Genomic DNA, 16,209 nt, shown 5'->3' with positions numbered 1-16,209 from the left:
AACGTCTTCCCCTCCCTTCTTAAGCTTTGGCAATTTAAAGTCAATTCCTTTGCACAATGGGATCAAGCACAGGGGGATCAAAAGCCCTCAGGGTCAGAGTTGTGCTAGGAGGAACATGGGAACACCTCCACCCTTTTCTTGTGCCTAGTGCTCCTCAAACCCCTGACCTGCCCCTGGGGCAAGCAAGTCAGGCAGTCAGAGGGAGGTAGACCATTTTTGTTTCCTGAGTCATCCCAGCAGGTGCTTGGGTGGTGATTCAAACCCTCTCCAGGTGAGAAAACTTAAACCCTCCCAACTCTAGCCCCTAAACCTAGGTTTCTCCACCACTACTGAACCCTTGAATTATGGCACGTTTTCTCAGTCAGGAGGCAGGGAGCCAAGAACTCCAGAACAGCTCCCTGGGGCTGAAGGTCAGCGATGTGGATGCTGAAGAAAAAGCCTGGATCCAGAGCCAAGAACCATCAGGAATAAGGGCTGGACACATAGGTCCCAGAGGCTTTTGTGAGGGAACCCTGCTCCCCACTCTGCCCAAGGCCCAGCCCAAGCCCCAGGCCTCAGGTAATCGGATTAAGCAGCCTGCCTTGGCTCTCAGCTCTTCGCAGAACAGCTCCAGCTTGGAGTAGCCCTACCTAGCCTGCCCATGACTCAGGGTATAGGAGTGGCCTAGCTCCCTGTACCAGCGAAACTGGAGGAGGGGAGAAGCAGCAAGACAAGCCACTCTCCTCTGGACCAGGAGGGTACCGGGGCCTAGGGAATTTAGGAATATCAGGAATTCCCAGAAGTAGATCATTTTTGGAACACTAAAGAAGCCAGGCGTGGAGAAACAGGAAACAAAGGCTAGGGGCCAGGGCAGCTCAGTGCTCAAGAAACAGATGGACCAACCTGGGCACAAGGAATGCACAGGAACCAGAGCGCCATTTGGATTTTTTTATTCTCTTTTTAAATACTGTACAGTGAAAAATAAATACGCCTTCTCATCCACCAGACAAGGTTGGTCCCCCCTCCCCTGGGGGACCTTGTCACCCCCCTTCATACACACCCCTGGTTCTACTCCAAAACCTTCCCCATGCCTCCCACCCACTTATATCCTTACTATCCCCGTCTTCCACAGTGATGAGGCCCCAGAAATGGGGGGTACAGGATGGGAGGAGGGATAGCAGGGGAGCCCCCCTGAACTGTCAAATATGGGTGGGTCAAGGAGCACCCCGCACCAACAGGTGGAGAATGGGGGTGTTCAGAGAGAGATTGGGGCATTAGAGGATAAAGGCACATCCAGTCTGATGGGGAAGAAGAGAGGCTCCCCTCACCCTGGGGGTAGGGTGGACAAGAGGGAGGGGGGTATGACCCTGTTACACACCCCTCCACTAGCTCCTGGAGGTTGGGGGGGGGACCCAAGCTGCTGTGCCACCCCCCTCCCCCCTAGATAAGAGCAGCTCCAGCGCAGGTCAGTCGGGCCTGTGAGGGCCATGGTGTTGGGCAGCAAGCGAGACGGAGAAGGGAGGGATGCGGGCTGGGGGTTTTATGAAACCCCATTCACCAAACTACCCAACTCCAGGGGGGCAGAGAGCTCCCCATTCTCTGAGGGGCCCTTAGGAAGCTTGCTGACAGAGTCACCCTGAGGGGAAAGTGGGAAAGAAAACGAAGAGGAAGGAAAGAAAGCAGTCAGTAGAAATTCAGGTAATGACATTCCCTACCATCCAAGCCCTCTTGACATCTGGTGACCCAAGGGTTGGTCCCCTGATCTCTCTTAGTCACTCTGGAATGCAGAAAATATAAACCAAACTTTCCTCCCTCTTCTATTCAAACTTTTCACTATTCTAAATGCAGTCTAAACTCCATCAGACATAGCCTTCTCTGCAATTTAGTAAGAGATTTCTTTGGGAATTTTCTTGTGCCCCCTACCCTAGAACAAAAAAGCAGGTGGAGTAAACTACATCTCGCCTGCCTACCTTCTGTCCCGAAAGAGAGTCCTCTGAGGGTTTAGTGCGTTCCAGAGGTGGCCGCTGGCGGCTCTGAGACTCTGCTCGGGAGATATAGTCAGCCACAGTCACTGGGGAAGGCAGAGGATCAAGAGTTTCAGAAGGATCCCAGGTGTCCAGCCCCTAGAAACCCACTGAACCCCAATCCCTGGTTTTCACAGGGTAGGTGGCATCCATTCGCTCAGCTCTCAGGAAGGATGCTGGCATCCAGTGTTAGCTGACCTGGCTGACGGTCTCCACTGATAGAACCATCAGTCCGGTTACCACGGTTACGACGGCGGCGGCTCCGATTACGACGCTGGGGTCTTGACTCATCTTCTGTGGGGCAGGGAAAAAGGAGAGCTGTGCATCAAATCTCCCAACCCTCTAATTCTTTGCCCAGCTCTAACTTTTTAGACCCCAGGCACACCCCTTACCCAGGCCATTCTCTGTCAGGCTTGGCCCATCAGATTCCAGGCCTCCATCCATGACAGTCCTGTCTTCGTCAGTGCGGCGGCGACGAGAGCGGCGGCGCCTGGCACTTGCTGGGGGCGGTTCCCCAGGCTCTGAATCAACTGGGGGCTCTGGTTCAGATGTGTCCAGTAGGCTGTAAGGATTACTGTCTGGATCCTTCAGCACTAGTTAGAGAAGAGGAGTTGGGAGTCAGGTGTCCATCATGTTTCCTTTTGGCCCACATTCATGAGCCCAGCTGTCTGGTATTGGTACCTGAGCTAATAGATGAAGAGTTGTATCTTGAGGTGGGCCGGGGAGCAGGTGGGGGTCCCCTACCCCGGACCCCCGTTGGCCGCCTCCGGCTTTCTTCCACCCGGGATGGGGGGTCCCGGTCGCCAGGACCAGCTCGGTTGGGCTCCTCCCTCTTCTCTGACTCAGTCTCAGAAGCTGTGGATGGGTCTGAGCTGGGGCCTGAGGAACACAATGGAGTTCAATCAGGGTCACTCACCCCACCCCAGGATCCATCACAGCCCCCAAACTGAAGACTTCCCCTTCTCACTCACAAGTCCCCCAACCATCACCTCTTCATCATCTCTATCACCCTTTCCTCAAGCTTCTACCCAGATCTCTGCCTCTCCCCACAAATCCCACCACTGCTCGCCTCCCTCTCCCATAGCTGTCTCACCATAGGCAGGACCGCCTGTCCTCCGGCCCCGGCCCCGGCCCCCATAGCTGCCCCCATAGGTTCGCGTGGTGTGGAGGGAGGAGGAGGAGCTCTCATCGGTGGTATATCCAGCCTTGTCATTGCCACCGCTGCCCCGCCCACTCCCAGGAGGGCGAAAGCCCAGCCCAATCTGCCGAAGCTGTTCATCAATTTGCAGCCTCTCCAAACGAAGTTGCTCCACCTCCTGATTGGGTAGAAGATGGAGGAAGATACAGATGGAGGAATAAGTATGAGATCAATGAACAGTCTCCTACTTGCATGCTTCTCCACCCTACATATCTAAATTCTCAGGAATGCAAGGAGGAGGAGGACATTGGCTAAAGAAGGAAAATTCTGAGATCCAACCCCCAGCCCCAAATTTCCACCCAGCGGTTCCTCTTCTACTCAGAGACAGACTGGGTACCACAACTCCTAACTTTATCCATCAGCAATCTTAGTCCCCTTGCTACACCCACATCTCTCCCAGGCTTCCAGCCTGGGTACCTGCAGGTAGGAGAGATGATATTCCAGCAGAGCTTGAGCATTGCTGATATTCTCTCGGGTGCCAACAAATATGAAGGGAACCATTCCCTGGAGAGCAAAGGGAAGGACAGATGGATCAGAAGGAGAGTCAAATGTAAGTATTAACCCCACCCTGTCTCCTAGGGAAGCCCACCCAATGGGATCTTTCTGGGCTCTACAACTACTGGGGGAAACAAAAGTTACTATGCTCTACCTCCTAGAAATCCCAGCCCCCAAAGAATGGCTTTGAGAACAATCCCACCTACTTCTGGAAACCAATCTCTAGGTGTAGTTGCCCCATACCTCCTCCCTGGGGTTCTTCTTGTCATTATCACCTTCTACTCGAACCCTCACCACACCAGATTTATCCACAATCTCCTGGATCACTTTCCCGTTCTTTCCAATCACTTTGCCTGAATGGGTAAAGGAGGAATTAGGCCTTTTTTTTTTTTAAGGAAAGAAAGAAGAGTAAAAACAGATAAGATAAGCAGTCTTTCAGCTTCTATACATGGATTCTGTTTAATTATTCTCCTGCTTCTACATTTCTGATGAGTTTTCACAGGACAAAATATTACAATGCCTAGATATTTGTTCTTCCATTTTTGTCACTCTTATTACAGACTGTTTTGCTCTGAAACTACAAGTCCATAGGGAGGTGCCAAGCCCAGAATCGCTTCAGAGAATCTCACATCTGGCCCTCAACTGTATTCTCTTTTATACATACACACCCCAACTCACCAACCAGGTTCCTGGGCACCTGCACGGAGTCCTCAGAAAACTCAAGGTAGCTTCGTGCCTGTCGGCATGCCTCGGGAGTCTAAGAAAAGAGTGGGGAGTCATTACTACAACAGAGGACCTGGATCTCAAACAATGATCTTCCTCACTTTTTGTGAGGAAGATCAGCCCTGAGCTAACAACATCCGTGCTAATCCTCCTCTATTTGCTGAGGAAGACCGGCTCTGAGCTAACATCTATTGCCAATCCTCCTCGTTTTTTTTTTTCCCCCAAAGCCCCAGTAGATAGTTGTATGTCATAGTTGCACATCCTTCTAGTTGCTGTATGTGGGATGCGGCCTCAGCATGGCCGGAGAAGTGGTGCACTGGTGCGCACCCGGGATCCAAACCCGGGCTGCTAGTAGCAGAGCGCACGCACTTAACCGCTAAGCCACGGGGCTGGCCCCCTACTCACTGTCTTTGGGACAGTGTGTCACCACCAAAGTCAGGGAGATAGGTCAACATGACTCAGGTTTCCTTTCTATTTCACCCTCTCTTCTCTGTATCCCCTAAGGGACCTGGATGACAGATATCTTTTGCTGACCTCTCCATAGATGCGGAAAGTGCAGGTCTCTTCACCCAACTCAATGGCGGTCACCCCAGGTACTTTTCGGGCCTGCTGGATGTTGGCACCGTGAGTCCCAATTGCCAGTCCCATCAGGTCCTCTCGCACTGTGAACTCCTCCTGGAATGCTGCCGCCAACTGCTTACTTGTCTGAAAGGAAAAGACACCGTGAGAATCACAGTGGTGGAATCTTGGAATACCTGTTCCAGGCACCTGACACTTTGCATAGCTTCAATAAGGAAAAATGTGTGAAAGAAAGCCAAAATGAACCTAGAGTCTGCTGACCACTAGGACCTGCTGGAGAATTCAGGAACTTTTCATTCCACTCCCATCTCCCAAATACCAATGGCTTGGTGGGGAGGGGAGGCAATATGGGGAAAGTTTGGGCTGGGAGCCACCAAAGTTCTAGATTTGGCTCCCACACTATCTGGTTGTGCGATCCTAAACAAAACACATATTCTGTGCCTCTGTTCTGTCACTTACTAAATGATTATATCTGACCTACCTCATTCCCAAAGTATCAAGAGGATTAAAGAAGGTTGGTGTGCAAAGACTTTTCACAAGGTAAATGCAAATGTAAGGAACAATACCTTACCAAATTAATATCAACTCCCAAAATAAAACCCAAAGAGGTGAACAGAAAGCAAAGGGTTAAGAAAAGCATAAAAATGGGCCGGCCCGGTGGCTTAGCGGTTAAGTGTGCGCGCTCCGCTGCTGGCGGCCCGGGTTCGGATCCCGGGCGCGCACTGATGCACCGCTTCTCTGGCCATGCTGAGGCCGAGTCCCAAATACAGCATCTAGAAGGATGTGCAACTATGACATACAACTGTCTACTGGTGTTTTGGGGGGAAAAATAAGTAAATAAAGTTTAAAAAAATAAATTTAAAAAAAAAGAAAAAAAAGAAAAGCATAAAAGGAGCCTATGGAACACTATACTATAACGTCATTTCTCAACCAGTCCTTAGAGGGATCCCTGGGTATAGGGGCAGGAAGACAGGAAAGATCCTGGAAGAATGAGTCCTAGGCAGGAAGCACCAAATAGGAAATATATCTGAAAGGGGACATTCCCAGACTGCAATCCACTACCTCCTACTTCCAAGATAGATGGGGTTGAATTACAGCAAGAATCTACATTAGGCAAGAAGAGAAAGCTGGAACAAGGAACTAAGCTGGGTGTTCAAAATAACTGAGTTAGGGAGGGAGGGAAGAGGATCTACAATGATTTACAAATGTCTTCTAGAGAAGTTTGCCAAGGGTTTTATTTCCTAAACTGCCTGCTAGGTACAAGGGTATTGTACTTTTATCCTTTATACATTCAGTATTTCAAAATACTTTTTCAAAAAACAGAACAAACAAGTTTATGTCCTTTTTTTTTTTTTTGTGAGGAGGATCAGCCCTGAGCTAACATCCGTGCTAATCCTCCTCCTTTTTTTTTCCCCAAAGCCCCAGTAGATAGTTGTATGTCATAGTTGCACATCCTTCTAGTTGCTGTTTGTGGGACGCGGCCTCAGCATGGCCAGAGAAGCAGTGCGTTGGTGTGCGCCCGGGATCCGAACCTGGGCCACCAGTAGCGGAGCGCATGCACTTAACCGCTAAGCCACGGGGCCAGCCCCTGTCCTTATTCGTATATTCATTTCCTATTCAAAAACAAAGACATGTCCTTGCACCTATGGTTAATTTAGCTATCTGCTACACTTTGCCAGACAGATCAATATAGCAAAGTCCCACGAGAGTTGAATATTCTTCCTTTTGTCACCAGGAAACCTCCTCATTGGGAACTGCAGCAGATACAGTTTGTATAATTGGGGGTAATGGTGAATTTTTAACTGCCAGTACCCTGAGTAGCATCCCTGGAGAAGTGAAAGATGAACATGATCCAGAATTTGCACAGGCTTAGAGAACAGCCACCCAAAAGGATCAGTTCACTTGATAAATGGAAATGGATGTTCACACACACACACACACACACCCTACTTGTTTAGGATGGTATACTACCTAAGAAAAGGGAACCTAACCATCATAAGACGTCAAAAAGACCTTGTAGAATAACTACCTCGTTGTCACAGATGAAGCTCAGTGGAATCAAACGATTTGCCAACGGTCAATCATTTGACGAAACAAGACTTAGGATTCCCAAGTCCAGGGGTATTTCCAGTGTGCAAATGGTTCTCAGATATATCCCGCAAAGCAGTTTGGTTGCCAGAGGTTATGTGGGGCAGGCTGGTGGAGGTTAAGAACCACACCCCCTTCCACTTTTAGACAGAGCTGCTCTGATTGATCTGTTTTATGCACTGTACTTTCAAATAAAATTTCACTTGATCAAAGGGTCCCATGGCTAAAAAAAAAAGTTTGAAAACAACTGTACTATAATAAGATGTAGCTCTGCCATCTGGAGGAGTCTGGGATAAAATAGCAGACCCAGGTTTAACGGCCCAGAAAGACCTTAGTCTTTTTGTTTTGTAAACATAAGAGCACGGGTAGAGGACGGGGCAGGAAGGGAGGAGGACGACGATACCATTCAGCAGTAAGAAGTGGAGCCAAAACTTACCTCTAGGTGCTTGGTAGCTTCTTCATTGCGGGACATGAGTAGCAGTTTGGTGCGCAAGCTTCGGAAATGCATATCACCCAGCAGGGATGCCCGCTTCACAGGGGCTTCTGTGGTTGACTAGGAAGAAACCAATGGAAAAGTCATTAAAACTGACTTTGAATACATACTAGGGGAGAGCCAGGGACTAGGAATTAGGATGCCTGAGTCTCTGGAAAAGGGTGGGAGTTAAGAAATGAAGCTAGGGAAGAGGAAAATCATTGTCAGTCTCACAAGGGCCTACTATCTGGGTGCCTAAGGGAAGTGATTTTAGGTAGCAAGCAAGGAGTAAGCACGGGTGAGAACCGTACAGTCTATTTTTGAGAGTCCAAATATGCAAAGGAGGGTCCCCAGCCCAGGCTGTAATATGATGGTCAGGTTAAAAAAAAATTAAGGTCATATATGAGGAAGACTAAGGGAAGGCAGGGCTACCTGGGCCCACAGGAGTCAGGAGCAACAAAGTCCTCTCTGACAAATAAAAACAAACACATTTTAGCTCCTCCCTTTCTGCAAAGAAGTTAAAAGGGGAGACGGAAAAATTGTTGAAAGGGTTTATGTGAAATTCAGGCAGAATAAACTCACCAGAATGAAGAGCTCACTATTTGTGATGTTGAGAAAGATGCAGTTTGCTCCCAATGCCTTCTTGAACTCTTTATGGACGTTTTCATTGGAGCAGCTGCAGAGAAAGAGAAAAGTGCTCAGGCGGCAGAATGTGAAATGCAGTCAAAGGTTCAAGGAAAGAGAGAGGGACCAAGAAAAATAAAAGAGGATGAGGAAGTGGGAGCAAGAAGGGCTCTAGAGGGCCAAGGGAACAACAGAGAAGACTGAAACTGGGAGAAATAGGGGCAGAGACGAGGACTGTAAAGAGGGCCCCCCACTCCTGACATCCCTAACACTCACGCCTCTCTCAGATCCTCAGGCACAGCCATAGTAACCTTGAAGAAGCTGCCTTTGGTTGCGAGGGGATTGGGATTAACTGGCCGAAGCCGTTCCAGGGTGACAATCTCATTGTAAGTGGCATCACAGGCAGCATATTCAATGACATAGAACTGGAAGAAAGGAGAAGTTGTGGATGACCTGAGCTTCTATCTCCCACCTTTTCATGACTAAAATATTTGTTTCAGCAGTTCTCCAAAGGCCTTCACAATCACTCACATCTCCCTTCATCATCCGCACCCGCGCCAGCCACCAGCCACAAGGTTCTTGCTCATTGGCTCGAGAATAAACCTAAAGAGAAGTTGAAAATAAAAGAGAGATTGAGGACCATCCAAAAACATCAAGAATGGAATAAGCATTAAGACACCTGGTAGGCATCCTAAACTGAGCCAAAGAAAACTAGAAGAAGGAGGGGCTAATTAAAAATCAGAGGGCATTGGATTTTAGATGCTCTTATCATAAATGGAAGAAAAGTGAATCCCCTGAAACTGGGAAGCTCCCTCAGAGTTTGGTTGATCACAACAGTGATGGACAGGGAACTGGTGCATTTCACTTTTCCATAGGCTACCTGGCTTGGACGTAGTAGCTTTGCTTGGGGAGGAAGGAGAGTGAACCAACTGGTGAGGAGCCTAGGATACTGGTAAGGGAGATGCAGAATCCCGGGAAAAGTGACATGTAGAAAGGGTGGACTCCATGGCCCTTACCTCCACCTCATCCCCTTCTGTGATCTCCTTATTATAGTCAGCTGGAGGTGGTAGCCGGACATCCCCAAAAGGAATTTGTCTCTCACTCTGCCAGCTGCAAGGGAAACAGTGATATGAAAGCTATTCAGGCTAATGTGGTTGCCCATTTCTTCAGGAAGGGGTTATTGCCTCTGCTGGGCAATCTCCACCTTCCCTGGTGATTAGAGAAGATTAGAGGATAAACCCCAGGCCCAGCTCCATAGTGGTGTCTTCCATCTTTTGCTAGAATCTAATTACTGGGTCAAATGCCGGCCCCCCCCCCCCACCAAATTTCAGCCCTTTCCTCTCCTGAGATCCATTTAAGTTGCCCACCCAAACCCTTGGCTCTCTCCCACCTATTACATGCCTCATGGGACTCAGCCGCCCCCTCGTCTCCACTCTCCATTTAGGACCTAGTAGGCTGGATTCTCTATTCCCAAGGTCTTACTTGTTTTCAAAGAAGATGGTGACAGAGTCTTCATGGACATCCTTCACAAAGCCCTAGAATAGATTTTAGAACAAAGTAAAAAAAAAACACAATTTACTACCACCTCAACTATCAAAAGAAGAGAGACATTTGGAGGCCTTAAACTAGACTTTTAGATGGGGATGCAAGCTATCTAAAGACAGGGCCAGAAAAAGGTGCACTGGGGAAAGAATATGAATAAAGTGGAAAGAAATGATATTGGCATGGAAAGAAATGTGGCAAAATCCAGAAATAAGATGAGACAGAAAGTAAGCAGAAGGGGGAAACATCACCTGCATCAGAACAGCCTGGAAACTGGTGGTCTACTATGGCTCCCACAGGGGCCTCCCTATCTGTCTGCCTCCGGTTGTGCTGAGCAGCTTGCCAGAGTTCAATTAAAATACCAACAACATTCAGCAAGGCTAAGAATATCCCATGAGACAGTGTGAGGCTGTCCTGGAACACCTAGAGGACATCAGGATTCTGCCAAGAGGGAGAAGGGTCAAGCTCCCCAATACAGCTAGAGACCTGAGCAAACTTGATGCCTTGGTCCTAACAGATTAATCAGAACACTCAGAATAATCTGAATAATCAGAAGTTCAAAACAATGAACACAATTTACAGAAGGAAAAATTAGGACTGAAGAGATGTGAGATTTCTTTTTTTTTTTTAATTTCTTTTTTGTGAGGAAGATCAGCCCTGTGCTAACATCTGCCAATCCTCCTCTTTTTTTGCTGAGGAAGACTGGCCCTGGGCTAATATCCCTGCCCATTTTCCTCTACTTTATATGGGACGCCATCACAGCATGGCTTGCCAAGCGGTATGTCAGTGCACGTCAGATATCTGAACCGGTGAACCCCGGGCCGCCGCAGTGGAGCGCATGCACTTAACCGCTTGCACGACCCGGCCGGCCCCGAGATGTGAGATTTCTGAATGCTAGACTACGACACTGCTAAGAATTTGAAAAGGATAATAAAATTTGTAGAAGCCCCCAATCTTGAGATCATGACAAGAGAGAGGAAAAGGGATGATTGAAATGCTGGTCCACCTCCTATTTGCTATGTCCTCACTGAGGAAGCCAAAGATATATGTTCAATCCCATACTCCCAATTTTTCTACTTTCTCTCCCTATTTTTCAAATACTCAAAAACTAGGGATTGCTAATTTTGATAAAGTCCAATTTATCAATTTGTTCTTTTATGACTGAGCTTTTGGTTTCATATCTAAATCTTTGCCTAATCCAAGGTCACAAAGGTTTTCTCCTATGTCTTCTTCAAGAAGTTTTAGAGTTTTTATTTTACGTTTAGGTCTATGATCCATTTTGAGTTAAATTTTGTATATGGTGTAAGATATGATCAAAGTTCATTTTTTACCTATGGATATCCAGTTGTTTGAGTACCATTTGTTGAAAAGACTATCCTTTCTCTACTGAATTGCCTTTTCACTTCTGTCAAAAATCAGGAAATGAAAATTAATGTACAATGACAGAAAGTAGATTGGTGGTTGGTGGACAACTTTTGGTAGTTACAAGTTTATCATCTTGATTGTGGTGATGGTTTGTTACATGTATATATGTCAAAACTTAAGAAATTGTACACTTTAAATATGTGTACTTCATCGTATGTCAATTAAAGCTGTTATAAAAAATTAGGGATTTCAAAGGCTAATACACTGGAACTATTCCTGAGCTTTGCAGCTAGGGACAAAAGCTGAGCTTTAAAAGAGAAAACACCAAAAATGCACACTTGTGTCATTCCCATCTCACAGAATTGGTCAATCATAAACACTTACTATACTGCTGTTTCCTTACGGGGTGGGAAAATCTAAGCCTAAATTTCACTCTTGATATAGCCATCTTTCTCTTCTTTCAAGATAGGATCTTGTTATGGAGACTTACTACTGCTCAAGGCATTAGTACTCTTGGTACTGTCTGGCTTCTTCCTTACCTTGCTTTAGCTTTCTCTGCCATTCCTTTCCCCAGAAAGGGGAAATAGCCACTCCTACCATTCTCCTCTCAGGTCGTCTTCTCAGGCACTTTTACTCCTCACTATTTGCCTGAGTCCCTCTTTCCTTTTGGGTTCCTCCCTTAGCTCCTTCTTAAGTGTCCCCCTCCCACAACCACCAATATTGTATCCCTTTCCTTTTCTCTTCCCCCTTTATAAGGATCTGTCTGGATTTCTAGAAACATCCCAACCAGCCTCTTCAGCTGACTTTATCCAATTCTTTATCCAAAATGTCTGTCTCCAAGCTTCAGAAATAGTTCATCAAGAGAGAGTTAGCTATTCTCAAAACATTTTAAGGAGGAGATAAAATGAAGTAGAAGAAATAGAATAAGGCCAATTACTTGCCTGCCTCTTTTGTGAAGAGATTCCCACTCCTAGATATACTCATTCACAAAGGATATGCCTAAGGCTCTAATCCAATTCTCCTCCAACCGTCAGGGTTGGCCCACAGGCAGAGGCAGCAATATTACCCTGTTTTTCCCAGCTTCCATGATCCCCAAGACAGAAATGCAGAGCTTAGAATGGAGTTTTCCCTCACATTACTCAGCAGTTCAACCAAACCTGTCATTCACCCTTTTACTTCCAGGGTCTTTTTCCTTTAAATATTCTCCAAAATAACCTTTCTCTTCAACTTCATATTCCAATCCAGTTTTTGCTCCTTAATTCTATGCACATCACCCCAGGTTTTTTTCCTCCAAAGATACCAGTGGTAGAAAGTGAGCTCCTAGTTCTGCTCAGTCCATGCTCATTGGGAAGATAAGGAGGTGAGGGGAACAGCAGGTAAGTGGATTTAGAAAGCCAACTAGATCCAAAGAATGACTTGATTCAGTGGTCATGGCACATCCTGGCTTTGGCTTATAGGACCTAGGACCACACAGAGGAAGTGAGAGCCCTAGGTTTCTAGGTACTTCAGTTTTCTCAAATTAGAAGATATGAAATTAGTCCCCATCTTCAACCCAGCATCTAGTCCCGGGCTCCCAAAAAAAAAGGAGGGAGTTCTAGGAGAAAAGCAGAAAGGGTTTGGGTAAAACCCACATGTTGAAGTTGAGATGTCACATTCCTTAAGAAGGAATGGGAATTAGGATATCCAGGTCAGGTCTGGAAAGTTAGATGACTGTACCCTGGAAAGCGAACAGATATTTCATTTGGGAGAGTACAACTTAAAGAATAAAATATACTATGTTCTTACAGAAAAGGAAGAGGTGATGGGATAACTACAAGATAACTTAGATTCCAGATCTGATGTTTGCAGTTTTATTGTACAAGATCAACAACAGGGACCCAATTCTGAGAGGGGTAAAAGGGACCTTCCCAAATTTATAGTTCTGGAAGCAATATAAACAAACACTCCTTGACCCACACTGAAATTTGCTGAGTCATGAATATTAAATCAGTAGCAAGGTCAGAATAGCTAAGTATCTATATGGCACTGAAAGTTGAAGAAAGATTAGTTGAATTTAGAGATTTACTATTGTTTTTAACCGAGGCATGGGGCAGAAAATGCTAAAGTAGCCAGAACACAAAATCCACATTACCTAGCTTTCAGCTTAGCTCCAAACTCTACTCTCTGATTCAAAGTATCCTGTCCCCAATTCACTCAAGTCTATCATTGCCACAGCCCACAGGAGAAAAGAAAAAGATTCAGAGAGCGATTTTCTGTTGGACACTCATATGTGGAAAGGAAAACATCTCCCTTCCCAGTTTTCTTTTTTTTGTGAGGAAGACTAGCCCTGAGCTAACATGCGATTCCAGTCCTCCTCTTTTTGCTGAGGAAGATTGGCCCTGGGCTAACATCCATTCCCATCTTCCTCTACTTTATATGGGACGCCGCCACAGCATTGCTTGACAAGCGGTGCATCGGTGCGCGCCTGGGATCTGAACCTGCGAACCCCGGGCCGCTGACATGGAGCGCGCGCACTTAACCGCTACACCACCGGGCCGGCCCATTCTTCCCAGTTAATTTGAAGTGGATACCAATCTTTCCCAGCTGCACTTGGCTCCCACGTTTCCTAGAACAAAAGCAAACATCATATCTTGATCTCAGACTCAATTTAAGAATCACTCTTCTTGGAACCCAGAATTTCGAGTGGGAAGGACCCAGATGAAAGACAAGATGGGAAAATTGGGGCTAAAATCTTATGAGGAAGGGTATTTCAACAAAGGTAATGCTGGTTTGGGGGAAAAGGATATAAGAGACAAATGTACTCTGTCAGAATCAGAAAGGAATTAGAGACTGCCAAAGAAAACAGAAATGCTATGGAGACAGGCTAGAAGAAAAAGTCCCATGAGTTAGGAAAGTATGCAGAAAAAATGACAGAAGAGGATCAGCTGGGAGCTTCTTTGAGACACGGAGTAAGATAGTTCCTGGGGATTACAGAGGAATACAGAAATACTAGGATAAAAAGCCAAAGACTTAAATTCAGAGAATAAGTTAAGATAGACAGATGTGGGTACCCTCAGGCACTGAATATAAAAAAATCTGGTGAGGGAAGTAGGGCAGAAATGGATAGGCACTTAGAGTGGGTAAAAAAATGCCTACACTGAACTTACCAACTGAAGCTGGGGCAGAAACCTTCCACTACAAGCGCAAATATGAGACTCTTTCCAGTTACAGTAAGATATAACTTCACAAGGAAGGAGCTGGAGAAAGTCATTTCCAAGGGCATGAAGGTAGAGAGCTCTTTTATGGGAGAATAGGTTTGAGGGGAAGTAAAGGAAAACGGGGCTCTTCTCACAAGTGATGTTATGAGAAGATATCTCAGCTCTTGCTCCTCAGGGTAAAATGAAAGACTAAGACAGAAATGTCTGCAAAAATTCCAGGCATAAAGTCCAAAGCAGTTCAAAATAACAACAGTCACACAAAGAAAAATTCCTGAGAGGCAAGAGGGGTCTCCCTCTGGCTAAATGTAAATGTCCTAAAAAATGTCCTAGAAAAGGAAATCTAAGGAACCAAATCCTGGGTGATGGGCAAGCTTAAGTAAACAAGGATCTTTTAAAGACAGTCCCCTTCTTCTTCAAAAAAAGGCTATCAGATTCCCAAATTGGGAGAGTTGGCCAAAAGTCTTCTAGAAGTGGAAATCCTTAAGACAGAAGGAATCCTCATGAGATCCCCTTTTAGAGATCATGAATACGAAGCTTACACTCATTTAGAAACGAAATGAATGATCTAAATGTATTTGAGGTGAAAGTGAGACAACAAATACAAATCCACCCCTGGGTAGACTGGTAAACCAGCTAGCCTTGGGATGAAGGGGTGGGGTGAGAGACTTGTGAAAAGATGCCACCCTATGGCTAAGGAGGCAACTTGATGGTACAACCCAGAGTTCCTGAGGTCAAAGATAACAAATGTCATAAATGGATTTTGACCGTTTCTCCTTGGGTTGGGAACAGAAATACAAGATGAAAGTGGGGTGAGTCTTCCAGAGCCAGTAGGAAGAGGCCTCTCCCAGGAAGACGAAAGGATCTAATATGGGACGGCCTTCCCAAGGGGTTAATAGGGAAGAATAAAGAGAATTCTCCATGTGCTTGGACTGTGGGGAAGATGTGATTAAGGTCTAAGGTATGTCTTCCACTAGGAAACAGGAAAAGTCAATAGGAAGCTGGGTAAATGGGGTCTCTTGGCGACGGGGGCCGGAGCGGCGGACGACACTGATCTAAGCACAATGATGACCTGATGTTCAGTCTCTGAGAAGGAGGTAAAAGCAGGTGAAATACCAAGAGGTAGGGGGTTAACTTCCAGAGGTCTCCCCAGGAGGGCTGCGGGTGAAAGTGTGGGTCTCAGGTTCTAAGGGTCAGGACTTAGCTCCAGAAGCTCGATCCCGCCCCACTCTTCCCTGCTCTGGCTGGAGGGAGGGGGCTAAAGACGGGTGTCCCCGGTCGGCGCGCCGCCTCACCTTGTAGAAGGCCCCGTTGGAGCCGCGCACCTCGACGGGCAGTCCCGGCTCCACATCCCCCCCAGAGGCCAGGCCGCCCATGGCGCCGCCACCTCCTCCGACTCCCCCGGCGGCTGCTGCAGCAGCGGTCTGACCACGGGCCGGGCCAGGGCCCCGGCGTCTCCCCGGAGGAGGAGCCGGAGGGGGAGCCGCGGGGGGCGGGAGCCGGGCCGGCCCCACGGCGGCCCTGCCACAGCCAACGAGCAGGGGGCCGGGGCCGGGCCGCTCCCCGTCCGCCGCCGCCGCCTTGGTCTCCGCCACCGTGAGGGAAACGGCCGCCGCCGCCGCTGCCTTCGTCACCTCAGCTTCCGCCCGCCGCCGCCCCGCAGCTGCCTCAGTCCCGGGACCCGCGGCTGCCGCTGCCTCTCCACGGCCTCCACCTCCCCCTGCCGCCTCCGCCTACTGCGCAGGCGCACCGCGCACCCGCCCGCCGCGCGCGAGGCCCCGAGGCTCACGGCGCAGGCGTCAAGACTGGCGACCCAGCTCGTGCTCGCCAGCGCATCAGGGCTTCCACAACTCCGTTTCACTCTCGCACGCCCCCTCCTGGTCGCTTACTTGCGCTTGCGCAGAACGAGATTGGCCCCCTTTCTTC

At 47.7% G+C, this 16,209-nt stretch overlaps 1 protein-coding gene across 1 annotated transcript; it reads right to left on the bottom strand.

The window, feature by feature from the left end:
* Window positions 1-913: 913 nt before the first annotated feature.
* FXR2 (FMR1 autosomal homolog 2) lies at window positions 914-15,987 on the bottom strand. Its single transcript, XM_058559815.1, has 17 exons — window positions 15,579-15,987; window positions 9,665-9,717; window positions 9,199-9,292; window positions 8,714-8,785; window positions 8,459-8,607; window positions 8,141-8,234; window positions 7,523-7,639; window positions 4,954-5,124; window positions 4,375-4,453; window positions 3,940-4,049; window positions 3,619-3,705; window positions 3,097-3,319; window positions 2,685-2,882; window positions 2,396-2,596; window positions 2,202-2,297; window positions 1,950-2,050; window positions 914-1,615 (listed from the first exon to the last, which is right to left on the bottom strand). The coding sequence occupies exons 1-17, from the start codon at window positions 15,657-15,659 to the stop codon at window positions 1,520-1,522; spliced, it is 2,022 nt and encodes a 673-aa protein (XP_058415798.1). The 5' UTR covers window positions 15,660-15,987; the 3' UTR covers window positions 914-1,519.
* Window positions 15,988-16,209: the final 222 nt, after the last annotated feature.

Source organism: Diceros bicornis, chromosome 18, assembly GCF_020826845.1.
Source record: "Diceros bicornis minor isolate mBicDic1 chromosome 18, mDicBic1.mat.cur, whole genome shotgun sequence".
Taxonomy (NCBI): Eukaryota; Metazoa; Chordata; class Mammalia; order Perissodactyla; family Rhinocerotidae; genus Diceros; species Diceros bicornis.
Note: the sequence above shows the minus strand (reverse complement) of the source record. Positions and strands in the feature narration are given on the sequence as shown.

Bases quoted from the DNA above. Each gene is read 5' to 3' on its own strand.
- FXR2 (XM_058559815.1), bottom strand. From the start codon at position 15,659: ATGGGCGGCCTGGCCTCTGGGGGGGATGTGGAGCCGGGACTGCCCGTC. The intron at 9,293-9,664 runs GTAAGACCTTGG...TTTCCCTTGCAG, and splicing joins ACCATCTTCTTTGAAAACAA to CTGGCAGAGTGAGAGACAAA. The intron at 8,608-8,713 runs GTGAGTGATTGT...CCTTTCTTCCAG, and splicing joins TGCGGATGATGAAGGGAGAT to TTCTATGTCATTGAATATGC.